Source organism: Strongylocentrotus purpuratus, unplaced genomic scaffold (genome assembly GCF_000002235.5).
Source record: "Strongylocentrotus purpuratus isolate Spur 01 unplaced genomic scaffold, Spur_5.0 spur5_scaffold_17, whole genome shotgun sequence".
Lineage (NCBI taxonomy): Eukaryota > Metazoa > Echinodermata > Echinoidea > Camarodonta > Strongylocentrotidae > Strongylocentrotus > Strongylocentrotus purpuratus.
The window spans coordinates 24,634,142-24,662,088 of NW_022145602.1; the positions used below are offsets into that span (position 1 = coordinate 24,634,142).

At 34.9% G+C, this 27,947-nt stretch overlaps 1 protein-coding gene across 1 annotated transcript; it reads left to right on the forward strand.

The window, feature by feature from the left end:
• LOC579620 (CUB and sushi domain-containing protein 3-like) lies at nucleotides 1-27,753 on the forward strand. The gene is made up of 13 exons (XM_030988323.1): nucleotides 1-62; nucleotides 11,454-11,518; nucleotides 12,252-12,440; nucleotides 14,645-14,830; nucleotides 15,170-15,355; nucleotides 15,644-15,829; nucleotides 16,442-16,627; nucleotides 19,513-19,698; nucleotides 21,971-22,174; nucleotides 22,901-23,092; nucleotides 24,180-24,365; nucleotides 25,584-25,734; nucleotides 26,482-27,753. Exons 1-13 carry the CDS (start codon nucleotides 1-3, stop codon nucleotides 26,672-26,674), a joined length of 2,172 nt encoding a protein of 723 aa, XP_030844183.1. The 3' UTR covers nucleotides 26,675-27,753.
• Nucleotides 27,754-27,947: the final 194 nt, after the last annotated feature.

The following is a 27,947-nucleotide window of genomic DNA, read 5'->3' on the forward strand; positions in this document are numbered from 1 at the left end:
ATGTCCACATATGACATCCAGAAGGCCGAGAGGGTCCGATTCTCCTGTATCGGGTTATCAAGGTAGACATCAAACAGCTTGAAGATGGGCTCAAAGGACTGATTCTCAATCACCTCACAGCCAGCAGCTTAGGCAACATCTTCAGATAGGCTGTTCACGACTCTGAGGCTTTCATCCAGGTGAACCTGGTCGTTAGTGTGGTTAGTTTCTAGACAGGGTAGAAAGCCTTTCTATATGCATGTCGCATAAATGCCTCGTACAACAACTTGACTGCACGGTTGTACTTGCAGAATTCCATCACTCCAGCTACGGAGCTTATAGCGATGACACCTGACTCTACACATAGGTCCCTTAGTCCAACATCTTGAAACATCCCAGGTCGGAATTCCAGTTGAAACCAATAGGCAACTGGTACCAGTTAAAACCAGCTAGTAAGTCAACTGGTACCAGTTGAAACCAGTAGATTCAACTGGTTTTTAATATGGAAATTGAAACAACGCTAACTGAGACCAGTTGATTTACCAGTTGAATTACCAGTTGATTTACCAGTTGAATTACCAGTTGATTTACCAGTTGATTTACCAGTTGAATTTCCAGTTGAATTACCAGTTGATTTACCAGTTCAATTACCAGTTGATTTACCAGTTGAATTTCCAGTTGAATTACCAGTTGATTTTTCAGATGATTATCCAGTAATCAATCAACTGATAATCAATAATCATTATTAGCATCTGGCCACCAACTTGACCACATATACTAACTCTTGCAATTACCCCATCACAATGATCATTTGAAGTAGATTACAGATGTGTATTGTGTGATTTGACAAATATTGTTCGTGCATACATATATACAAATTTATACACTTTATTTCTGGTTAGTAATTACATATATATCAATATATCTCATTTTACGTCTTAAATCAGATGAAAAACATGATCAGACATGTGTAATATATTTGTCAATAATTAACTAAGAAAATGTAAATCACAAAATGTATGTGCATTGTCACATTTGCTTGAAAGATCATGATAATTATATTTTCTGTGAAAAGATGCAAATCATGAATATTCATAAGATACATTGAACTGGTTTTTCAACTGGTAAATCAACTGGTATTCGTACTGGTCTTCAACTGGTAAATCAACTGGTAATTATCTACTGGTTTTCAACTGGTAAATCAACTGGTAATCTTACTGGTTTTCAACTGGTAAATCAACTGGTAATCATCTACTGGTTTTCAACTGGTACTCATCTACTGGTTTTCAACTGGTAATCATCTACTGGTTTTCAACTGGAATCAACTGGTAATCATCTACTGGTTTTCAACTTGTAAATCAACTGGTGATCATCTACTGGTTTTCAACTTGTAAATCAACTGGTGATCATCTACTGGTTTTCAACTGGTAAATCAACTGGTAACCATACTGGTTTTCAACTGGTAAATCAACTGGTAATATCAACTGGTCTCAGATGTCAACTGGTATTTCTACTGGTTTCCAAATTGTATCAACTGGTATCAACTGGTACCAGTTAAGACCAGTTGAGACCAGTTGAGACCAGATCAAACCAGTAGATACCAGTTGGAAATCCTTACTGGTTTCAACTGGTATCAACTGGAATTTCGACCTGGGATCTTCTCAATGGGTGACCACAGTGTGCATAACATGCCAAGAGATATACATCCCAGGGTCTTCACAGTTTTGATACAATAGCAAACAAATGGTCATTAAAGGGAAAGTCCACCCCCAAAATAAGTTTGTTTCGATAGAGGCAGAATAATAAGAAAATCAGGTGAGTGAAAGTTTGAGCAAATTCTGAATGAAAATAAGAAAGTTATGAATTATTGAAGTTGTGATAAATCAAATACAAATTGGCAACTCTGTGACTTATTATACGAGCTCTCCTTCATTTGCTTTGTGCATAATATTCCATAAAATCATGTTTTCTTCGTTATTGATGACGGAATATATATTTGTTCCTTGCAGGGGGAGTATAGAAACATATTTGCAATTATTATATTTAGGGTGCATGTATGGTTGAAATTTTTCTTGAGGGAAAATGAAAATTTTAGATTTTTTTAGTACTGAGCAAATGGAAGTTGAGCTCGCATGATACGTCATAGAGTTGCCAATTTGTGTTTGATTGATCACAACTTCAAAAATCCTAACTTCCTTATTTTTAATCGGAATTTGCTCAAACTTTCACTGACTTGTTTCTCTCATTTTTCGACTCCTTTTAAAACTAACTTAATTTCAGGGTGGACTTCCCCTTTAATGAGATGAATCTGTGCTGGTTCCAGCATTGCATTCAATCAAATTAAGTTTTCTGGCATCTAATGTAGTCATCACAATGTTATATCTTTCTAAACCCTATGAAACAGCTTGTAATATGCAGTGGCAGAATACTTTTATGGTCATTTTGCTCTGATTATATGCAAATGTATAAACAATAGCGGTGATGTCCTATATTAATGTTCAAAATAATGCTTTAGCTGTGTTCCCTGTGCCTGAAAACCTGGGTATAGACACCAAAATGAACTTTCAACACCTCTCCTATCCCAAAATATAGCCAAAATATGGCATATAGTACCGTAAAGGGCATCTTGTTTACTCTAATTCATGTTGCCATGGTAACAATGGGAAGGTACTATTACATGTTCTTGGCTTATATGATAGATTAGTCATTATAGTTTTTCAATAATTTGGAAAGGGGACTTAAACTTGTCTTGAATGGGCATATTGTCTAACATATTACTGTAATTACTCCAAAATCCTTGATTTTAGGCTATTCTGGGGTCGTTACCATGGCAACCGTTATAAATGGTGATGTAATTTGAATTTCATTACTTTTCTTCATCGTGAGGTATTCTAAACTTTCATTCTTTGGGCCTGAAAACCTGGATATAGACACCAAAATGAACTTTCAACACCTCTCCAATGCCAAAATATAGCCAAAATATGGCATATAGTACCGTACAGGGCATCTTGTTAACTCTAATTCATGTTGCCATGGTAACCATGGGAAGGTATTAAGTAGCATATTCTTGGCTGATATGATGTTTTAGTCATATAGTTTTGTCATTATTTTGGAAAGGAGACTTTAACTTGTCTTGAATGAGTATAGTATGTAATATATTACTGAAATTTCTCAAAAATCCTTGATTTTAGGCTATTCTGGGGTCGTTACCATGGCAACCGTTATAAATGGTGATTTAAATTGCATTTCATTACTCTCCTTTATGGTGAGGTATTCTAAACGGTACATTTTTACTCATTCAAAAGTGTTTTTATAATTTATAAATGACTTTAACTGTTTCTTTGAATAATACCGGTTTTATTGTTGTGTTGCCATGGAAACTGCTAATTATATGACTAAGCTGCCAGTCTGGAAATGCTATCATATCAAAATATTATGTATAGATATAGGACATTTCAAAATCCATAAGTAGATCTTGCCACCTTGAGTGGTACCAATAACCCAAATTTCTGGTCTTGGCCCATGGACTAATTTAATCCTGCATGTAATACTCATTCAATTGTAGAATGGAGTGTGTTTACGGCTCGTACGCGGACCTGATCAGTACACAGGCTGGGTAGAGGTCAAACAGGCAAATGGCTCTTTAAAAAAATGGACAACGCCAATATAAGACCAACATTAAATGTTACATTGGTCTACTCAATAATATTGTTCACCTGCAAGCAAACATTCTCAATTGCTCTCCATTTCCTTCTCTCTCTGACGAACAACATTCAAACTTTGGCTAACTTCACCAAATTATTGTTGTATTCCTAGCAGTCAATTTCAGATTGATAACTATGGGGGAAAGTTGTTTTGACCTTAGCTTTAGCCTAAACTTGATACAAGAGGATTCTGAAAACATTTGTTGTACAACATTGGTGCTCATTATTTCGTTGAAGCTGTGTTATTAATTTGATAGGATTTTACAGGATATAACTTATTGAAACAAATGCAAGATTACACACGTACATTGCTTTGTTTGTTCTCTTTTCTTGACAATCTACTAACATTAGTTAACTTAATATCTTCAAAACACTTTTGATACGGAAGGGTATTCATTTTACGGTAAAATGTATTTTCTGTATAAGGCATTTATTGTTTCAAACGTTTGAAACCATAATAGCCCAATTATATATATTTGGTTGCAGACAAATTTACCGTTATAACAAAACAATTGTATATACTTTTATCAACATTTAAAAAACTCGGAAAAAAGAGAATAAATGTATTTAAAATATACGGCGTACTATTATTTGCCCATCTTTCAATGAATGCAATTCATCAAAACTGCATTGCTTGTACATAATAATTATTTAAATTGGTTATTATGTATTTTTATATAGGGCGATAAATGAACAAAATAACAATAATAGCACATTTAATCAAATAAAGTACCAAGTGAATCGGGCATTAAGCTCACCTACGGACCTGATCGGTATTCAGGCTGGGTCTAGGTCAAGCTTACAAGTGGCAGTAGAAATAATCTGATCCCATAAGTCACCGACTTCTCACTTTATGATTAATATTACGCCAAATGTTTAATTCTTCCGATTGTGAGATGATTGACCATGGTAATACACAAACAACATTATTCTTATCCGGTCACTACATAAGTCTCGTAACTACGTAAGCTCGTAATCTTGTAGATTTTGAACATGAATATCAAGAAGACAAATTAATTTATTGCAATAGTTAACATAATTCTGATGTTAACATGAACATTTAAATCCGGAAATTGTAAAATGAAGTGTGTTGACGGCTCGTACACGGACTTGATCAGTACACAGGCTGGGTAGAGGTCAAAATGGCAAATGGCACTTTAAAAAATTGGACAACGCCAATATCAGACCAACATTTAATGTTACGTTGTTCTACTCAATATTATTGTTCACCTGATAGCACACATTTTCTTTTGCTCTCCATTTCCTTCTCTCTCTGACGAAACAACACATACCATGACGGCATGTAACGTGTGTGGTATTTAATTTGAAGGAATACATTTCAATAAACACTTATCTATGTAAGAACGGGCAGTGCGCAGCTCCTTTACCTCATCATTTACATAAGTAGTTTGACCTAGGTTTTCCCTCCCAACTTCCTAAAATTAATAACCAAGTGAACATCGTTTTTTTCTTCTTCAATTTCGTGCGAAATTGAATAAAGGCGTAGATGATCATTCAGAAATTTATTTTTTCTCATTCAATTTGATTTTAAGGAGTATACGATTGCTTTCAGCAGCTGCAATTTGAGCATTCAATACAAATGTAAGCATTACTCTGTCGGTCACATTCGCCGCAAAAAAATGACGATTAGGCACTTAGAATTTGGTTGAAACACGCCTTAATTTGATTTTAAACATAAGGGATTTCAGTGACACCAAATTATATTAGGTGAATAAAGGTTGGAATTGAAGCATGCAACCAACAAGCGGCCTAAATTTGAGGTAACTCATAATCAGGCAGGGAAACATAATACAAAAACTTGTTGGCCTTACGACTAAAACGGGGAAATAAAACATATCGTATTCCATAAACACACACACACACACACATAATATATTAATGAAGAAGTAATAATGATACAATTGCTGGAGATACCAAATATACGAAAACTCCTTGTTTTGTATCTGCTTCGGTTGTTTTTTTCTTTTTCACCTGATTATTTTTTCTTAATCTACCGCATTTAAATATATTTGAAACAAGCTGTTTTTTCAGTATTGGTACTTTAAATATCTTTTACTTGGTACCTATTTTCAATCGCGAGATCGATTAAATAGGTAGGATAGGGAAACCGATCTGGTCATAGTCTTGAATGGATTTAAGGTGGTGGAATATCTTAAATATGGCACCGCATCCACTATGACTTTAGTGCGGAGCTGCACTTCTGATTTACACACCCCCGTACCTGCTCATTAATTTAAGAATTAACAATGTCGAATGCCACAAAACAGGTGAGGCGTTTTAAAGTACCTCTTATTAATGATCAGGAATCTGTTATGAGTAGTAAAACTTGACGAATGACTTTACCCACATGTCGAAACTGTTTATACACACAAGATAAATAACGATTTAAAAGTAATAATACCAATAACAGACACACAAAAAGACAGATAGAAAAGCCAATGGTGACTTCTTTTTCTATGTGCCATGTCTTGAGACGTTGGCAATCATGGAGTGCCACAACTCTCTATCCCATATTCTATGAAGTAATTCATTCTCCCCGAGATCAATTCCACATTCAAAAATCACACTCCTTAAGCTACAAATCCACATAATCCTCCTTTATCCCTACTCCTCCTCCCCTCGATTCTTCCAGTCAGTGCAAGATTTTCCAAACCATTCTTCCGTATAACATTGCCCAAGAAGCTCAGCTGTAGACCTCTTATATTATTTAGAAGCTTTCGTCTTTTTCCTGCCATGGCAAATACCTCATCATTTGAAACTATTTCTGTCCATGGTGACTACCTTGACTCAATGTATATCCGATATGCGAGAGGCAATTGCCTTTTCCTTCTTTCCTCGTAAAAACAATATAAAATTGCAATGGTTCTTGTAACTTATCTACTAGAAAAAAAAGGTTTACACAAAAATATACATAAAATGATCGGTAATAACGTTGACTAATGGTGATTATGTTCCCACCCTTAGTATCTACATTTGTTTACAGTCACGACGTATACAAATGAGTAGACTTACGGCATACAGACGTACCTGATTAGTTTAGCCCTTTAACTACTGAATTCTCTCATTGCCAAAGGCTCAATACAGGGACCACCCGGTTCCAGCAGGCAATTGGTTAAGGTTCGGTCAATGGCAAATTGGTAACTTACGATTTGTATATTGATAGATATTCTGTAATGGAACCATCTAAAATTCGTCAACATTTATAATGTTCGATACAAAACAATATTTTAATTGGGCAGCACTCTCAGTGTGAGAGAATTGCAGAGCTGCGCTAAGGATTTGCGTACCACAGAAATAAAAATGTGTGTTAGATGCCACAAAGTAGTTCAGGTGTTTGACTGACATACACACAAATGTAATAGTATTTGATATTTGTGGTAACATATATATTTTGAACAACCTCTCTCTTTCTCTTGCTCTCTCTCTCTCTCTCTGTATCTCCATATTACACATATATTATACATTTTTGTCATTTTCTATCTAAATGTCTGGACGGGAATACATCTTGCCTCAAATTACTAATAATACCATCGATTGGACCAAGAACGTGTAATTTTAATACATCCTAACTCATAAAATACAAGAAACTCCATTATAGTGTAAGACCTCCTTTAGGACAATATATTTTGTGTGCATCAAAGTACACTCGATTAAACAGAAGATAACAAAACAAGAGTCTATTTAAAAAAATAACATTTTTTAGGTGGCAATGGTGGATTTTGAATATTTGTGTCTGTCCACCAATGCCTTACGAAAGCCTTACAGCTAGTAAGAGATCAAGCTTACTATCAATTAGTATTAACCAACATAATGGATTATCTTACAAGGTGCTTGTGGCTTGGGTTTATCTGACCTATTTGGAAAATCTCATATCTCAAGAAAAGGGTACTACCAAGTTTGCAGACTCATGGAGAGGCAAGCAACGTATCGCCACTTTCCAATTTAAAACAAATGTATAGTGGTACAAATGTCGGTCTCATTTGTTGCCGGTCAGATGGGCTTTCTCGCTCCCCAGAGTCACCGTCAGCTTTACGCAGCGCCCATATTAGATCACGTGTTGACGAGTAAACTTTGTTATGGTCTATGTCTGCTTTGCGGCAACCTGCAGAGCAGGTTTGCGGCTCACGCACGGACCTGATAAATATTCAGGGGGTGTACAAGCTAAAATTTACCAATGGCAGTTTCACCAGGTTAGTTCTCATTCTTTGCATATATTGATAAATAATTATAGTTCAATTCTTAAAGGTATTACACATTTTGGGGAAATTTTGAAAAATGGGTGGATAGTGATTCTTTACAATTGTGATATATTTGGATGCCCCTGTGGATGTATTAAAAGCACTAGAAATTTTTGCCCTATAAAACACTTCTTCTTTCGAGAAAAATTGAATATAAAGGTTTGCCGGTGCTCCCGGTAAATGTTGATACACTTCAAAAAGCTCCTACGGCCGTACAATGGTAGCAGCGACCATGACAATATCAGAATATGTAATTGTGGTATATAATTTCCGAACGGGAATAGCTAATCGGTCGATTTTAGTCAATAAGCATTGTTTTATAGCTTAATTAATATCTTGACCTTGAAAGGGAGCTATTCAATATGAAGTGTTTTTTGTTTACAATTTCATAACTTTAGAGTTGATTTCGACCGCGACAACAATTACTCAATATTGTAGGATTGCATTATGCTTCCAATATGTTCATTTGAACCAAAATCATGACCACAAACCAAAACTTTGTATTACCTTTAAGGGAAAGACTGTGCATATTGTTATCGCAAGATAGCTTAAATGACTGCTATCGTATGTCAGTTGGAAACATTGTAAAACAACTTTTAGATGATATAGAACAAAACAGGTGCTTGATCTAACGTTTTTTCATTATTATATAATGCTTTCCAGGCAAATTAAGAGACAAAACATTCCTTTTTCACGAAGTGACGGTAGTGAGGAAAATCCGCACGCAAATTGTATGCGATTTTCATTCACTACCGTCACTTCGTGAAAAAAAGGGACGAAAATATCCAAATGGATTAACAAAATTTAATATCCTCGACTAGTGCCTAAGGATAACAAGATGGAACTGAGTTACTGTCTCCTTAAATAATCAATGAATTAGACATAAATCGTAATTAAATGTGTTTGTTCTCCAAAACAAAAGGATCATATTTCCTTTGAACTAAGAAAAGTACCCCGACGCATTTGTTTTCTTCTGCAAAGCTATACAGGAATTTGGAATATATAATAAAATACAAGCGATGCGGGTGTGCGGATCGTCGGCGGACCTGATCACTATTCAGACCTCATAAAGATCAATATCGTGATGAGCTGTTCTTTATGGCGGAATGCACGCGTTATATTTCCCTTCACATCCCATATAATATGCCAGCATTGTACTTTCAAGGGTTATTGTTTGAATCATTTCAAGTTTGACTCTAAATGTCTGGCGTAAAGCGACTACATAGAGAAAAAAGATAAATGATAATTTTCTGTATTAAGTTATTCTAGCTTTGTCAAATGAAATACAACTTTAGCAATTTTAGATTATGGGAAAACAAAGACTGACTTATGTATCTTATATTGGCAGGATAAACACTGGACATCTCGGAACCAATAATGGTCAAGTTGGTTCTTTGAACTAATATATATATATATATATCTGCCATATATATATGGCAGAATGATGATGACATAAATCAGCATATCCCGAACATTTGTCTATAATTTGGTTTGGGAATCAGATTGATGATGACGTTACATTACTACCACAATTACTATGACACTCCTGTCTAGCTGTGCTTACTAACTTTGACACAGCAGACCTGCACGTTTACTCCATACTCATCCCAATTCCAAACATATATTGGATACCACAAACAAGCTGAGACGTTTGACTGGAATAATTTTAGATAGATTACTTACAAACATACACGTGCTTTGTTAGCAGTCAGGTAAGACAAATAACAAACCAAACACTGGACAGAAATAAAAACATCCACATAAACGTTCGTTCTATGCAATTTATCAAATTGAAATTGGTGAATAGCACATCGCCAGTCGTTTGATCAACGTTTGAAAACCGATACCTCCGTAGTAGAAGTAAGCAATTTAGATAAAGCCATGCTGTATTAAAAGCAGTACACAAACATCCCCTTTATTGACAGATCAGAATTAGCAACAATCAAATGGATGTTCCTTACTTTCCTAAAGAGCTTTTATTCATGATTCAATAAAACTTCTGTACACAAAAAGAAGGGCTATTATACACATAATGTTGTTAATTGATATTCATTTGGTATATAGAAAACATTACCACAAGCCGAATTAAAAGGAGACAGGACAAAACATACACAAATATCTCTTCCGAATAAACACATTTGATTAAATGTCACACAAGACCCAAGCAAATACGGATGTGCTACAAACTAGGTAATGCGTTCAACTGGAACTTTCTTTCCTCACATACCCTCTTTCCGCAATTTCGTCCAGAAGACAATTGTTAATATTAACGATTACCGTCTACAACCCTTTTCAAGGGATCCATATTGAATTAAATAAAAAAGAATAATATAATAAAGTCGAAAAGTTTCCATGGTCCTTAAATTTCGAAGTTTCATTACCCTCAATGAATAATTTGTCACTGCTTAACATTGTATGATGTAATTTCAAATTGCAATGTACAAGTTTTTTTCTTGTTAAGAAATAACTACAGAAAATCACTTTAAAATAATTTATTATGACCTTCCTTACAGGTTCAATTCCTTGCAGTGCCCCGTACATTCCCGCACACGCACATGTTACAAATCCTCGTCTCAACTACAATTTTGGTGCCAAAATTACTGTGACGTGCAATGCCAGTTCTGATACCTTCAACCTTCAGTGTCATAACAAAGGGCTTTGGAGTGGACCGATTGTATCCTGCCCTGAATCGATCGCAAGGGGTAAGATAATATTCAAATCCGTACCCGTTGTAGGATCACTTTGCTTCTATTAAGATTATAATCTAAACAATGCATCAAACCCCCTAACACTCAGTCAGGTAGTACGATGCGTGAATATGTTCGTCCCATTACGAAACGTTCTGAACGGAATGTTTCGCTCTGTTCATGAACACATGTCCATAGTCCAACTTAATTACCCGAATGAATCCTGAGCTGCCAAGACACTGTAAACTCGCAATGCTAGTAAAGCTGATGAGCACTAATTTCCAAATGGTAGTGCTGAATTTGTTGCAAACGTGATTGGTTCTGATGATCTTTAGTCAGTATATATTTTCTTGTTGTACTTCATTACATGAGAAGCATTCGCAATTTGGTGAAGTTGAAACATATTGTTTTCGTTTAGTTTAGTTAACACAATACTCCACAGACTGGCCCGAATTCACAAAGGAGGTTTGTCGACAAACCTCCTTTTGTTTCGACAAACCTTTTTTTTTCTTTTTTTTTACAAACCAAGGTTTGTAATAACGCGTCGAAACGCGTCGTATGACGCACATAAACCTCGGTTTGTCGACAAACCTCCTTTGTGAATTCGGGTGAAAGCGTTCAGACGTAACATAGGAATTGTAGGCATTTCGTAAAGTTGTGAAGCAAGTAACTTATAATTTGTTTCCCTCAACTCTAGCTCTTCCGACGAACTGTAATGCTCCTTCCGTCCCGAGATACTCTACGCTCGAAACCCTTAGCCCGAATTATAACCTTGGAGACAGTGTGACATTCCGATGTGACAATACCACCATTCAACCGTTCAGTCTTCTGTGTGAAACCACTGGGTTATGGAGCGGACCTATGCAGTCATGCCCGCCACCCGTCTCAGGTATCTATGACATATGGGTATACATTATTGCCACAGATATGCATCTAAAAGGGACTAAAAATATAACTCCGATAAGAGTCAAGTTTGCGAGTTTTTCAAAATTTTGATCATTTTAGATCATAAACATTGACAACGACTGAAATATATGAATAGTTATGCTGCCTTGTTAGTTAGTTAGTTATATGCTGCATTGAGGTTTATAAAGAAGTGAACAATATAACGGCATTAACATGTATTGTGTGCATTGGTATCTGAAACTTATCCCCCTGACAGGAAGAGTTCGACTGGCTTTCGTCATAGACGATCTTTAGATTGATGGTCATGATAATGGAGGAAGATATATTAAATCTTAATATTAGATTCAGGGGGAAAAAAACATTACTGTGCAAACTGTAATTGTAATTGACTTATTAGCAGGTAACATTTAGATGTTAGCTTATCATCGAAATGTAGGGTCGATCAACACTTGTGATTATAATAAAGACTTTGTCTAGACAAAGCATTAGATAGAGATAGGTATTAATAATTCAAGTTATGAGGTACAGTAGGGTAAAAGCTTCATCGCTGTGCTATTGGTCGTAAAACTGTTCGCCATTATCCATAATTGTAGCATTAACATTATGGTATCAACACATCAGCTCCTAGTTTAAACTGTAGATATAGATCACAACTTTCTCTGTCTTAACTACTAATGATATATTAAGAAACATTCGTATTGCATTTCCATTCACAGCTCCTACACGATGCACTAGTCCATTTATCCCAAAGTATGCATCAGCTGAAAACGTACGTTTGGCCTACAGCATCGATGAGACGGTAACAATCACCTGTGACAGCACACCAGACAGATCGTTCACCCTTCAGTGCAAACCAGATGGGTTTTGGACGGGTGGTGTCCATTCTTGCCCACCGCCTTCAGAAGGTTTATTAGCTTTATTTATTATTCATCTATTCATTAATTATTATTCATTTATCTACCCACCTATCAATTGTCCAAAACATTTATATATCAAAGAACATATAGAACCCCATTGATCCTACGCGCATACGTGTGTAATGAACTTAACACTTGGCGTTGTTAGTGGTTGTAGTCAAAAGAAGATAGCATCCAACCACTTAATTGTTTTCTGTTATCACTTATTACACCTCGGAATTGATCATATTTTGCATGATGTTACCAAGGATTATCCAGCCTCTTATGGTTACAGTATAGTCCTTAGTCCTTGTTGCTTGTTATAATATCTAGTTATCTATTATTAGTATATATTAATTGTTCTAGTTAGTGAGCAGAGAATGTTACAATTAAGTTACAACTTCACTTTGTTATACATATATTTATTTTAATATTGCAGTTACAGGTACAGCTTAGAGTTAGATTGCTATAGGCCTTCTGTTATCATTTTTTACAGATACAGGTTACATGTTACAGTTACATTGTATATACGTAGTATAGTTTTAGTTTTAGTTTGTTAGATTCTTTAGTATTTGTACGATTTGTTGTTAATTTCTTGTTATTATACTCGTCATGTTCATACTCCGCTATTATCCCTATCTATATGTAACATATGTTTTATGGACCACTGCCTTGTGCAGCTGAGTCTGAAATAAAGTTCTGTATTGAAAATTAAATTGAATTAACATTATTCTTTGTTTCTCCTGTTTACGTTCAGAGATATTCTCAAATAACATTTCAGGTAGATAAATGTTTGTTTTACCAACTACCATCGTTACTTGATTTTATGTACAGTTCCGGAGAAGTGCAGTGCCCCTTACGTTTCACGGTATGCAACCATTCAAGGCCTGCAACTGAATTATGACTATGGTGACAGCATTACTGTGACATGTGACAATAGCACTGCTCAGTTTACCCTTCAGTGTCACACAAAAGGTCGGTGGAGTGGCCAGGAAGTTTCTTGTCCCGTACCTACCCCAGGTAAGACCTTTTTTATTGTAAAATTATTTGATTTTATTTCATATGAATCATTGTTTTCGTCTAAACCGCCCCATATGTTAAAGCTTTATTTATTATGCATTAATTATTATTCATATTTATAAATTGTCAAAAACTTTTAAATGTTACCTTATATACAGTGCGTCCAAGAAAAAACGAAACCGAGAAGTATCGATGTTCTATCATAACTTAATCACAACTATAATTAATGAATGATACATATTTGGAAAGCTTAGAGTCTCCTCTTTCGGTTGATGCTATTCACGTGATGCATATTTCACGCATGAGTGATTAAAAGCAATTTGAAGGAAGGAAACCAAAAATACATTTGGCGGGCGGTATCTGAATTTCAAAGAAAAATTCATATTTCTAGAAAGTTCATTTTCTGCCCTTTCATATGACACCTCAATCAGGAAAAATGAGCGAGGAATGACAAAGTTCTGTTTGATTAAAGTAGTGCTTGCATTTCCATAAATTTATTAAACGAATTCGTTTTCACTGGGTGCCTGCCGTATCAATAAACGAAATTAACAAAAGACTTAACTCCGTTTCGTTGACAATCAGCCGTAGACGAGAGTCTTAATGCATGGCTGATTGTCAACGAAACGGAGTTAAGTCTTTTGTCAAATCTGCTTTTTGCTACGGCAGGCACCCAGTGAAAACGAATTCATTTGTTAAAATTATGAAAATGTAAGGGCTACTTTAAACAAACAGAACTTTGTTATTCCTGGCTCATTTTTATTGATTGAGGTATCATATGAAAGAGCAGAAAATGAACTTTCTAGAAATATGAATTTTTCTTTGAAATTCAGATACCGCCCGCCAAATGTATTTTTGTTTATATGTATATGTATATGTATATATATGTATCATTCATTAATTATGGTTGTGATTAAGTTATGATAAAACATAGATACTTCTCGGTTTCGTTTTTTCTGGGACGCACTGTATAGAGCACCTCTCTCCCTACGCACACACGTATACAATTAACTGTACAGTTGTTTTCGTTCGTGATTGTGGTTTAAAAAAAAGGATTGCATCTAACCATTTAATTTGTTTTGTGTTATCATTCAAGAACATTATACTTTATTTCTCCCGTTTACGTCCAGAGATATACTCAATTAACATTTCAAGTAGATAAACGATTTATCCTCTTCACCTGATTTTCTTTACAGTTCCGGAGAAGTGCAGTGCCCCTTACGTTCCAAGATATGCAACTATTCAAGGCCTGCAACTGAATTACGACTATGGTGACAGCATTACTGTAACATGTGACAGCAGCACTGCTCAGTTTACCCTTCGGTGTCGCACGAAAGGTCGATGGGGTGGCCAGGAGGTTTCTTGTCCCGTACCTACCCCAGGTAAGACTTTTTTTTAATTTTTTTTTGTTTAATTATTTTATTCCATTTGATTAACTGTTTTTGTCTGAAACTCCCCCCCCCCCCCCCAACAAAAAAAAAAAAAAAGAAAGAAAGAAAGAAATAAATTCGACTGGCTTTTGCAATATACTTGACAATTGTTTTTGTTGATAGTTTTGGTCAACAGAATATAGCATTCAACCACTTCATTGTTTTCTGTTATCACTCATTAACATTATTCTTTGTTTCTCCTGTTTACGTCCAGAGATATACTCAAATAAGTTTACAAGTAAATAAATGTTTGTAGTACCAACTATCATCTTTACTTGATTGTCTTTACAGTTCCGGAGAAGTGCAGTGCCCCTTACGTTCCAAGATATGCAACCATTCAAAACCTGCAACTGAATTATGACTATGATGACAGCATAACTGTAACATGTGACAGCAGCACTGCTCAGTTTATCCTTCGGTGTCACACGAAGGGTCAATGGAGTGGCCAGGAGGTTTCTTGTCCAATACCTACCCCAGGTAAGACTTTTTTTTTTTTGGATTCGATTTGATTAACTGTTTTTGTCTAAAACCCCCCCCCCCCCCCCCCCAATTTCGACTGACTTTCGCAATTTACTTAATAAAAGTTTTTGTTGGTGGTTGTGGTCATCAAAATATAGCATTCAACCACTTCGTTGTTTTCTGTAATCACTCATTAACATTATTCTTTGTTTCTCCTGTTTACGTCCGGAGATATACTCAAATAAGTTTTAAAGTAGATAAATGTTTGATGTACCAACTATCATCTTTATTTGATTTTCTGTACAGCTCTGGACAAGTGCAGTGCCCCTTACGTTTCACGATATGCAACCATTCAAAACCTGCAACTGAATTATGACTACGGTGACAGCATTACTGTAACATGTGACAGCAGCAGTGCTCGGTTTACCCTACGGTGTGGCACGAAAGGTCAATGGAGTGGCCAGGAAGTTTCTTGTCCCGTACCTACCACAGGTAAGACTTTTTGTTATTGTAAATTTATTTAATTTGACTCTTGTTTTCATCTGAACCCCCCCCCCCGTATTTTAAAGCTTGATTTATTATTCCTCAATCATTATTAATTAATTTACCTATAGTTATCAATTGTCAAAAACTTGTAAATAATACCTAATACATAGAGCGTCTATGCCCCTACGCACGCACGTATATAAGTAACTGTAAAGTTGTTGTCGTGGGGAGTGTGTGTTAACGTGCCCCTTCCCTTGTTCATAGACGCAGGTTATGTCAAGTGGAAAACACTCCGTCCCTCGGATAGGACGTTAAATGGAGGCCCCGTGTAGAGAAGAGTCACTGCCTTTGCACGTTAAGAACCCACTGCACTATTCTTATAAGGGTATGGGGAAACCCCGATGTAGTTGTCCACCTGCACACACCCCCAGTATAGTACGATAATACTCTGTAAAGAGGTCTGTACTCAAACGGAAGAAGAAGAATTGTGTCTGTGTTATCATTCAAGAACATTATACTTTATTTCTCCCGTTTACGTCCAGAGATATACTCAATTAACATTTCAAGTAGATAAATGTTTGTTGTACCAGCTATCAACTTTATTTGATTTTATTTCAGTTCCGGAGAAGTGCAGTGCCCCTTACGTTCCAAGACATGCAACCATTCCAAACCTGCAACTGAATTATGACTACGGTGACAGCATTACTGTGACATGTGACAATAGCAGTGCTCGGTTTACCCTTCAGTGTGACACGAAAGGTCGATGGAGTGGCCAGGAAGTTTCTTGTCCCGTACCTACCCCAGGTAAGACTTTTATTTGTATTTAATTTATTCATAGTTTCTGTCTAAAACTTACCCCCCCCCCCCACCTTTCGACTGGTTTTCGCAATATACGCGCCATTAATCAATGGTCATGATGATGGAGGAAGATATGTTAAATCTTCATATAGATCCGGGGAAAAGTAAATGTGCAAATTATAAGAGTTCACATTTCCAAAAAGGGTTTAACCAACGACAATATAATTATCGAATGAGCTTAAACATTAACACAGAAAAAATGGCTTGACATGACACGGTAGACCCGACTTAATATCATGTAACATTTTGAGCTGGGCTTTACATGACAATGTCGGATATATCGACGCTTCTGATTATAACTAAGGCTATGTCCAAACGAAGCATTATATAGAGATATGTATTACTAATTCAAGTTAGGAGGTCCAGTACGTAGAGTTACAGATTAACTAATTTATTTATTTATGCATGTTTATAATTTCAAAATTCATTGAAATTAACATCACATGAAAAATTAATGTAATATAACAAATCATTTTCAATTTTACATGGATCATGGATGAATAAGTGTAGAAAAAGAATATAACATTGTTTTATCAAAGACAAGTTGCAACTTATATACAGTTTGAAGAATGAACACACAAAGGTGATGAAACATAAGCAAATAGAGCTTGAATCGTTACAACACCTTTCAAAGATATAATATATGACAAATAAAGTTCCTAAAGTTTTGTAATGAACTATTTACACTATTTACAAAGTTAAACAAAGAAAGAAAAAAAAAATTCTTTATACTAGTAACAAAATTATGTTAGATTTAATTAGAACTGATAAATAGATTATAATGTAAGTAATATCTTACATCTGTGAAATGATAATACATTTGAGTGCTCTTTTAAAGGAGTTTGTTGATTTTATATTTCGAATATCATTAGGTAAAGAATTCCATACATCAGTTCTAATTGCTGCGGAACAAGTCGTAAAACTGTTCGACATTCATAATTGTAATACGTACATTAGGGTTTCAGTAAATAAGGTACTAGTTTGAATTGTAGATATTAATCATACCTTTCTATGTTTAAAATAATAATGTGAGTTTATGAACCATACGTTTTGAATTTCCATTCACAGCCCCTACACGTTGCACTAGTCCATATATCCCAAGGTATGCATCAGCTGAAAACATACGTTTGGTCTACAGCATCGATGAGAGGGTAACAATCACCTGTGACAGCAGAACAGACAGATCGTTTACCCTTCAGTGCAACTCAGATGGGTTTTGGACGGGTAGTGTCCTTTCTTGCACACAGCCGATAGAAGGTTAGCTTTATGTCTTATTAATTAATCATTAATAATTATTCAATGATCCACCCACCTATCATCTGCTAACTTGTAAATAAATACATAATATTTAGCACCCCAATGCTCCTACGCGTTCACGTGTATACTTAATATAACAATTGTTGTCTGTGGTGGTTGTGGTCAACAGAATAGTTGATGCAACCTCTTTATTGTTTTCCTTTTATCATTCAGCAACATCTTACCTTTTTTATACCCCTTTAACGCTTAAAGATAAAATCAGATAATACTAAAAAGTGGATAAATTTGTGTTGTACCTACTATCATCTTTACTTGAATTTCGTTACAGTTCCGGAGAAGTGCAGTGCCCCAAACGTTCCAAGATATGCATCCATTCAAGGCCTGCAACTGAATTATGACTACGGTAACAGCATTACTGTGACATGTGACAGCAGTAGTGATCGGTTTAACCTTCGGTGTGACACGAAAGGTCGGTGGAGTGGCCAGGTGGTGTCCTGTCCTAGACCTCCACAATGTAAGACTTTCAATTTTGATTTGATTGCTTTCCTTATATTTACCAGAAACTTATCCCTCCCCCTTTGAATTCGACCGCTTTTATCATAATTCAAGCCCCAAATCAATGGTCATGATGGCGGAGATATAATGAATCTGAACTTAGATCCAGGGAACACTGACAGGTCCTGTGCCAATTGTGAGAGTTTACATTTTAAAAGAGATTTTGACCAACATAAATAAAATTGCCCCAAATGCCTGATGTATCTATAACAAAATAGAATTTTACCATAGTAAAAATGTAATTTGTGGACTGCTCGCAAATTTTAGACATAGGACTTGTCCGTTCGCGTGTACTAAGGCATTGACGTGTACCAGAGTGATGTAAAATTAAGCTTGTGTAATTATTAATTAACCATACTAAAAATGACATATTTTTAGAAATTGAGTAATTATGTATGTATGTGTGTGAAAACCTAACAAATTATTCTTGATGTCTGTATATTTTGTTATAACTACACAATCAACATGGTCGTGTATTTGTATCATTGTCCTTGTCTAAGTATTGATACATTTTTGATACTTTATTCTCGGGGGAAAATAAGACAATCTATCATGTTACCTGGAACAGACTGCGATTTCATTGTGATATTATATCGTCATTGTGAATAATCTATGAGAATACCTGCTGGGGAGCTGGAAATAATGCTCAAAATGCGATAATAAGGGCAATGATATGTGTAAGGTGCTTCATATATGTGTTAAGTGTTTCTTTACATTTCTATCGTAATATCATTTTTGTTTGTGCTAGACAGTGCTTAACAATGCTATTGACAGTTGTATTTTATTGTTTTCGTTATATTACTAATGCTTTCTTTACTATTACCTGATTATTTATTCATGTTCTTATGCTACATACCGTCCTTGTTTTCACGAAGTGACGGTAGTGAGGCAAATCGTAACGCAAAGTGAATGCAATTTTTTTTCACTACCGTCACTTCGTGAAAACAGCGACGATACGTGCTTTCCTTGTTTCATCGAACCTCACCCTCCAATGACTTTATGTTACATTTTACTATCAGCTCCATCTCAATGCAGTGCTCCTGTTATTCCAAGACATTCTACCATTGCATTCTACCGAATGACCTACAACTCAGGTGATGACGTGATTGTTACTTGTGATGCAAACAGCGATCGTTTTACCCTTCATTGTAACAACAGTGGAATTTGGAGTGGACCGGAAATGTCTTGTCGAGAACCAGTCAAACGTAAGATATTTGGTTTTTATCTGACTAATATGGTAATGTGCTCGGTTTACTTTAACCAACAATTAAATATTCATGATATTAAGTAGATTTTTACTACTTGTCAAGCGGGAACTCAATATTTTTACCATCCTCATTCTTTTTTTAATTTGTTATCTTTGCATGTGTAATTATATATTTATTCATACCGTTCTCTATACATATACCTATTCTCTACCTGTCTATCATTTTCCATTTTCATTCTTCCTTTCCTCAATATCTTATACATCCTTTGGTGTTGCCTACAACGTTTACCTTCTATAAAATTATATTCCTTCGTGTGACATTTTTCCTCTTGCCTTTTCATTATTTAGTATCGTGCATTAATAGTTACTGATAGCAGTGGGGTATTTGTGTCCATTCAATTTTATTAACGTAGTCTTAATTTTTTTTTTTTTTTACATTCAATTTTATTTGTTTTTTCTTTGCGTCAAAAAGTATTAATATTACATTCTACTTCACTGCAGAGGCATTTACAATATAGACTGTGACTGTTGGTTATGTTTATTTTTTATTTTTTAAATCGAATCGAACTTGAATTAAATAGAATCTAAAAAAGGCCTTTTAAACTAATTGAGGTGAACACTAAATGCATGGCAGGTTACATATTTCTGCATCAGGTCATTTGCAGATTAAGTAATGATCGCCCTTTTATAATGTTAATTTAATAACTCGCACATGGGATTAATTATGCGAATTCTTTTTATTGAGCGTAACAAAATATTTATACAGTGTTATAATCGTTACCATGCCATTTTCAGGCCGAACGTTCAACGTTTCAAAGTGAGTCCGAAGGCTCAACATTTTGATGGCTGTTCCAAAGTTCCGTTAATACAAAGGGTTGATGTTTTGTAAAACCAAAAATGCGATATGGATCATAATTTTAATAAAATAGAGAGGGATTTAAATTCCAACAGTTGAAATAATTTTAGAATTACGAACGTTGAGATGAACGAAACTTATTTTATGTTAATAATTATGAATCTTATTTCATATTGGGAATTACAAAACTTCAAGAAAATGGCACGTTAGCATCCATCAAAATTATGAGTCGTCAGCCTAAAAATCTTTGAAAATAACGAATCCTCGCAATTTAAAACCTTCGGAGTAACACACAATCTCGAAAGTGCTACCAAGGCTGGAAATTGCAATTAGTGTATTCGGAATTATTCTATGGATATTTGGAATTACGAACCTTTACCCCGCTCCCCAACGTTATACATTAAACGAATCATAATAATGTTAGATTTATATTGCGCAATGCTGTACACTACAGTGCGTCCCAGAAAAAAGAAACCGATAATTATCGATGTTTTATCATAACTTAGCCACATTTATAATTAATAAATGACACATATCTGGAAAGCTTAGATCCTCCTGTTTCATTTGATGCAACTGAAATGACGCATATTTCACGCATGAGTGAGTAAAGTTATTTTAAAGAGAGGAAGCCAACAAGTCGTTTGGCGGACGGTATCTGAATATCAAAGAGAAAATCATATTTCTTGAAAGCTGAGGTTCTGCCCTTTCATATGACACCTCAATCAGGAAAATGAGCAAGGAATGACAAAGTTCTCTTTGTTTAAAGTAGTGCTTGCATTTCCATATTTGTATCAAACGAATTCGTTTTCACTGGCTGTCTGCCGTAACAACAAGCAGAATTGACAAAAGACTTAACTCCGTTTCGTTGACAATCAGCCATGCATCAAATCTTTCGTTTACGGCCGATTTTCAACGAAACGGAGTGAAGTCTTTTGTCAATTCTGCCTGTTGTTACGGCAGGCAGCCAGTGAAAACGAATTCGTTTGATAAAAATATGGAAATGGAAGCACTACTTTAAACAAAGAGAACTTTGTCATTCCTTGCTCATTTTTCCTGATTGAGGTGTCATATGAAAGGATAGAAACTGAACTTTCTAGAAATGTGATTTTCTCTTTGAAACGCAGATACCGCCCGCCAAATGACTTTTTGGTTTCCTCTCTTCAAATTGGTTTTAATCACTCATGCGTGAAATATGCATCATATGAGTTGTAACAAATGAAAGAAGAGGATTTAAAATTTACAAATATGTGTCATTTATTAATAATAAATATGGTTAAGTTATGATAAACATCGATAACTCTCGGTTTCGTTTTTTCTGGGACGCACTGATAATGTGATGTTTTATTTTGAGGTTTCAGCGGTTTCAGTTTTGAATTTGTCTTCTTCTTTCCCCAAAATGCTGTGAATATGACAGCTCCAACACTGTGCAGTGCACCTTATATTCCGAGATATTCTTCGATTGAAAGTCATCATTTGAACTACAACAATGATGAAACAGTGTCAGTGACATGTGACACGAACAGTGATCAATTCACTTTACGGTGTCAGGCAAGTGGATTATGGGATGGCCCTGATATATCCTGTGCAGCACCGACATTGCCGAAAATCCCAGCTTCATGTAAGTAAATATATTTTGGGTATTATATCGGAATTTTTTTCTTTTTTATACTCCCTTGTTTCCACCATCATCATGTTCTTCTTCATTATCATCACCACTACCATTACCTTAACCATTGCATAAATGGGGCCCGAAGAAATATAAAAACATAAATATAAAAGTATCATGAACGCGCACTGAGACGATGACAAATATTGTGCTTAATCCCTTACAATAACCACTGATATTTCGAATAAAATTTTTTTTCCGGAGAACGTGATATTTTGTTATTAAACAAAAAAAAAAATAGTACATTTAGAACTCAATCCTGTTTTTTTAAATCTTGTACTGTTTTTCATTTCAGTTTCTTTCTTTCTCTTTTCATCTCTTCGATTTCTAGAATCTAATTTAAAGCAACTTTTTAAATATAAACATTGTTTTCCTTTTATGTGTTGCTGTCCCAAACTTAAAAACGCTTTAATTGCCATTACAATGAACAATACCTAGTGTAAATATTTGGAAGGGTATTGGTTCTGTGTGAGTAATAAAACTTGGCTTTACTGAGCCGAGTTGTACAGGTATACAGAGAGGTTCAAATCACCTGTTCAATACGTTTTTGTTTTATTTCACACATTAATTATTTTAAGAACGTCACAAATTTAAATATCCTAAAGAATTCCTAAAATATTCCATTAGTACAGTACCTCGTGGCCTCCATAAGATTGTTTGCATGTATTCTCTCCACAGTTCCTCCATCACATGCCTCCTGCAGTGCACCAGCAGTGCCTATTGATTCAACCATTCAGAATCTTCGTCTCTCATACAAAGACGGCGACAGGATGAACGTGACATGTAACGTGGGTTCTGATTGGTTCGACGTGTCATGTGACGATGGAATATGGATAGGCCAAAACATAGTTTGCCCTGACCCTCCCAAAGGTATGCAAAACATACTTCTTTTTTTTAAAGTTACCCGTCGTTAAGTGATCTAATGTAATACAGATGTAAAGGTGTGTGATATAGGGCTTCATTCACTTGACTCTCAGTGGAAGGGTTGAGGGATCGAATCCCATCCCGCTACTAACGTACTTTGAACACATCGTTGCACATTCGCCTATTTTAGACCATGTACATATAGGTGCCTGATAATCACCGGGACATTAACAATTGCAAGACGTAGACCCAATCAATATTTATTGTTAATAACGTTGATTATCTAAAAATGACGCGAGGATAGGAGGTAATATGATCTTTACAAGATTGTAAGCGCCCTTTAAAAAAACGTATTATCTATTTGAGTGTGTGTGTGTGTGTGTGTATGTACATCCACTGAGTGAGTACTGTGTGTGTGGGGGGGGGGGGGGGGGGGGGGGTGGGTGGGTGGGTGGGTGAGTATGTGTGTGAGTGGGTGAGTATGTTTGTGTGATAGAGGGTGAGTATGTCTGTGTGATGTAGGGGGCAGGGAGGGGGCAGGATTGTTTCAGTAAAATTATCTCCAGATTTGTTTTTTTTTTGTAATATATAAGTAAATAACATTTACAATTGATATTATGTTTAGGTACTTATACGTTTACTTTGTTGCTAAGTTATATTATACTGCAAATAAGTTTGTGTTTAATTATGTTTATGTAAAAGCATCAATATTGAACACGTTTATTTTATTCAATTGTATGTCATGGTTTGTATTACACATCTGGAGAAATAAAACTAAATTGTTAAAAAAAAATTTAAAAAAAAAAAATGTAAGTTGGCGTGCGTGTGTGTGTGTGCGTGTGTGTGTGCATTGGACAGTTTGTACCGTGCAGGATCAAGGTAACTCCATTTTCAATCATCAAAGATATGCACTGTTTGGGGGCAACTACAAGCGCTCGAAAGAGGCTTCCCTAAATGATTATTGTGCTGTAATCATTGAAGAGTCTTCGAAGGAGCCATAGATTTGGAATATTCTACAATTTTCTGTTTGTGTACAAATATACCCTAATCCAGTGAATCAGTTTGTTGTAATGTTTAAATACTTCGTTTGCAGAATGCAATCCACCAATCATCCCCGTCGTCTCATTCATGGGAAATGTTAAGCCTCGCTACAAGATTGGTGACCAAGTCAACATCACATGTAACGACGACTCTGATTGGTTCGCTTGGGAATGTCACACAGATGGCTTGTGGCGTGGGAATTCCGTCCAGTGCTCTACTGATTGTCTCCCACCCGGAGGTTATTATGCACTTAGAAATGTCTGATATAAGGGATAATTTGGTACCATACTATGCACTATGAACATGACGGACAAAGAAAGAGGACAGAATATACAGTTCCTCATTATACCCTCAACAATTGGTGTGGTAGACAAAGGAACATCCCTTCACTGCTATTATGTAACAATGTGTAGAACAGGTGTCACATGCATATTCACCTGTTCTACACATTTTTACATAAGAGCAGTGAAGGGATGTTCCTTTGTCTACCACAGCAATTGTTGAGGGTAGAATGAGGAACTGTATATTTTGTCCTCTTTCTTTGTCCGTCAGGTTCATAGTGATGATAACAATCTTGTCCTATATTTTAGTATAGTTATGATGTAAATAATTATCATCTTAATACGTTGCATACTACAAGATTAAAAGTAATAAATGTACACTGGTCCTTTTAAATGTAAATATAAGTAATATGAGAGAATGCCTGTCCGCCACAACACAAATTTGGGAGAGTTTATACTAGCTTTTATGTTGCACAATATATTATCTCTTGAAGGAACGAGTAAAACACGGTGATGAATAACAAAAGCCAAAGCATTTTTGACATAAGATGGGAAAGAAAACAAATTGTAAAGGGAAAAAGGATACTGCTTTACAAATTAAGCTCATCTATTTGAAAATTATAAATAATAGTCCATCAATTTACCTATTTGGAATTTTATTATTACCGTTTATTATTTACCTCCCTATTTATTTTGTCCATGTATTTTTTTCTTGCAAAAGTTGTTGTTATGATAATTTATCTTGTTATCTTTTTATTTTGTTGATCATATCTTACGGGGCTGCTGTGATCATGTACGGGAAATTGCTGTTTTGTTTGTTTTTTAACGAATATCTGAGAAAAAGAAATACAAATATAATAAAGAATATAATCACACATATAATAATGGTATATATACAAAGACGAGCACATTTACAAATGCGATTACAAATACGAAGAAATTCCAATGTAAATGATGCACATGAAAATGAAATTATGCAAATACAAATACGAATAAAAATACAAATACAAATTCAAATGAAAATACAAATTTAAACAAAACAAAAATACAAATACAAAAGCAATCACAAATTAGATTACGAAAAATACTCATTCAAATTCAATTACTGAAATTTAATACAAATATATATCTTGATATTTTGGTCTTTGCATATAACCAAATCTTTATATTTACAGGAGAAAAACCTTCATTCCCAGAGCGTATTGCATATTCTAGTAGTGAGCAGAAGGGAAGGGATTACTTTATCACCGGTCTTCTGGTTACAGCTGTCATCTTATTCATCCTTGTTCTGATGTGTATGGCGGCGTTTGTCATCTTCGTAAGAAAGTAAGTTTATATTTACCATTATAATGGTATAATGTCTAGATATGTACAATAACTCGTTATTATTTTTTCAGTGTAATTTATCTTTACGCACAACATTTTTTATGATGAAAATCAAACTCTCAGTTGATTTCAGGCATTTAACCATTTTACGTCAATAACTCAAGGTGCTCGGACTTATAGAAGGAGGCTGAAAACCCGCCGCTCGTCCCCATAATTTGTAAGACTACCAGTACTTGGGGAAAACGTTTCCTTGAAATCAAGGAACGAGGTGGTTTCGTGGTTGTTGATACGTTTTCGGTATCATCTTAGAAGGGAAACAAATAATAATAGAATTACACCGCAAATAAACTCCAGGAAAAAAATCCTTACCAACTTTGTTAGTTAATTTTGGAAAAGACGTTGACATATTCAGGCAATTTGTGTCAGAGTTATTGTATAGGTACATCTTTCAAAAGTAGCTGAACCAACAGAAGTGTTTAGTTGGAAACATTATTAAATAAATGGAAACAAATATATGTTTATGAAATGCAACCTTAAATCCCAACTTAAGTGTTGGGAGTCCCGAATTCGCCAGATGTTCTTTCATCAGTATTCGACTTCAAACATTTTTAAATGTTAGAAATGTTTTACATAATGAACAGCGCACTTATAGTTCCCCTAATTTAACGATGCAATTGAAAACTGAATAGTAAATTGAATTTTATTTGAATACAATATTTGTCTAAAATTACATTTTGTAATTTACAGTCGTGGCTATGATTTAGCAACATCATCAAAAGACAATCTTCAAGATGAGAAGGGATCCAGAGGACCTCTTCCTGACGTTCCTGACGGTTATGCCAAGTACATTGGTGGTGACCAGTCACTCTATGTCGAACCATACCTCAAACAAAGTGGAGATCCCATTCGAAGCTATGAAGTCTACGAAAAACCAACTTGAATAAATTACTACCAGTTTTAGATTCGATGAGCACTTTCATATAGGAAAACTCGACTCTTGTTTATTAGCCTTCTTTTATACTTATGCTGTTATTCTGTGTTGTTGTTTAATTTTTAAAAATTTTGATTAATATTTTCTTCAAATGTTAGAAGCTATTTCACGCATTAATTCCCCTTTCCCCACTTGTTTACATGTACATTCAATATATGAACATGGCATACCATTTATACCCTCTTCTTTTTCACAATGCATTCATTGTTGTCTTGGATCCACAACTGAATCCATTGAATATATAAATATATATATATTTTTTTTAAATTGAATGAAAGTTATAAACGTTTATGTTAATTTATGTCATGATTGTTCAAGTAAGAATATGATTAAGACCAATATCGCTCCTGTATCCTATTATTATTATTGAGATAATTTTAAGATGAAGTTAAACCATTTTTGCTTGCTGTATAGTAGATAGGAGATGTATACATCAAGATAAAGAGGGTTTTTCTTCATAATGATTTTTAATTTTCTTTCTCAAACATGTCCTGGTTAATATAAATTTGTACGATATTTAGTTAATTGATGGATTTAACATCAAGGAATCTATCAATACCAAATGAGATAGTCTCAATGAAAAACAAAACAAAACGATTTTTTACTTCATTTCACAAAATCTATTTCACAAAATTTCCTCTAGGTATGCATATAATTCCTTTACTATAAAGAAACAACTAACTTCATTTTTTACACCCCCTGTAAATTTGATGTGTTTTTGTTTTGGTTTTCGTAACTCAAGAATAAACGATGTAACGATTAAATCAACTTTTCGTTAAATACTTTTAGATAAAAGCTTTAATATGTCATATTCTCAAGAAACATGAATCGGGACGAATATATTTTGTACATGCTTAATAAAATGTACGGTTAAACGTCGTAAGGGTATAAATGATGTACTTGTTAACTTTATAAATAAGTACCACACCCCGTTAGCTCGTTGTATTACCTTCGTGGAAATGTATGCAAATTTAACTCAATTAAACTTGTAACAAACAAACAATGTAGAAATATTACAGTAGGTGACAAATTATTAAAAAATTCAAGACGTTATATATGTATGAACGTGATATAAATATACATACACAGAACCGATTGGAAGTCATTTGTGTACAAAGTACCCATGATTTTGTTGGCATGACTTGCAAAAAGTCAATGTATGCATACATCATTTAATAATGGCGATACAGGTGGTAATATGGATAATGGTGACGGTATTGAT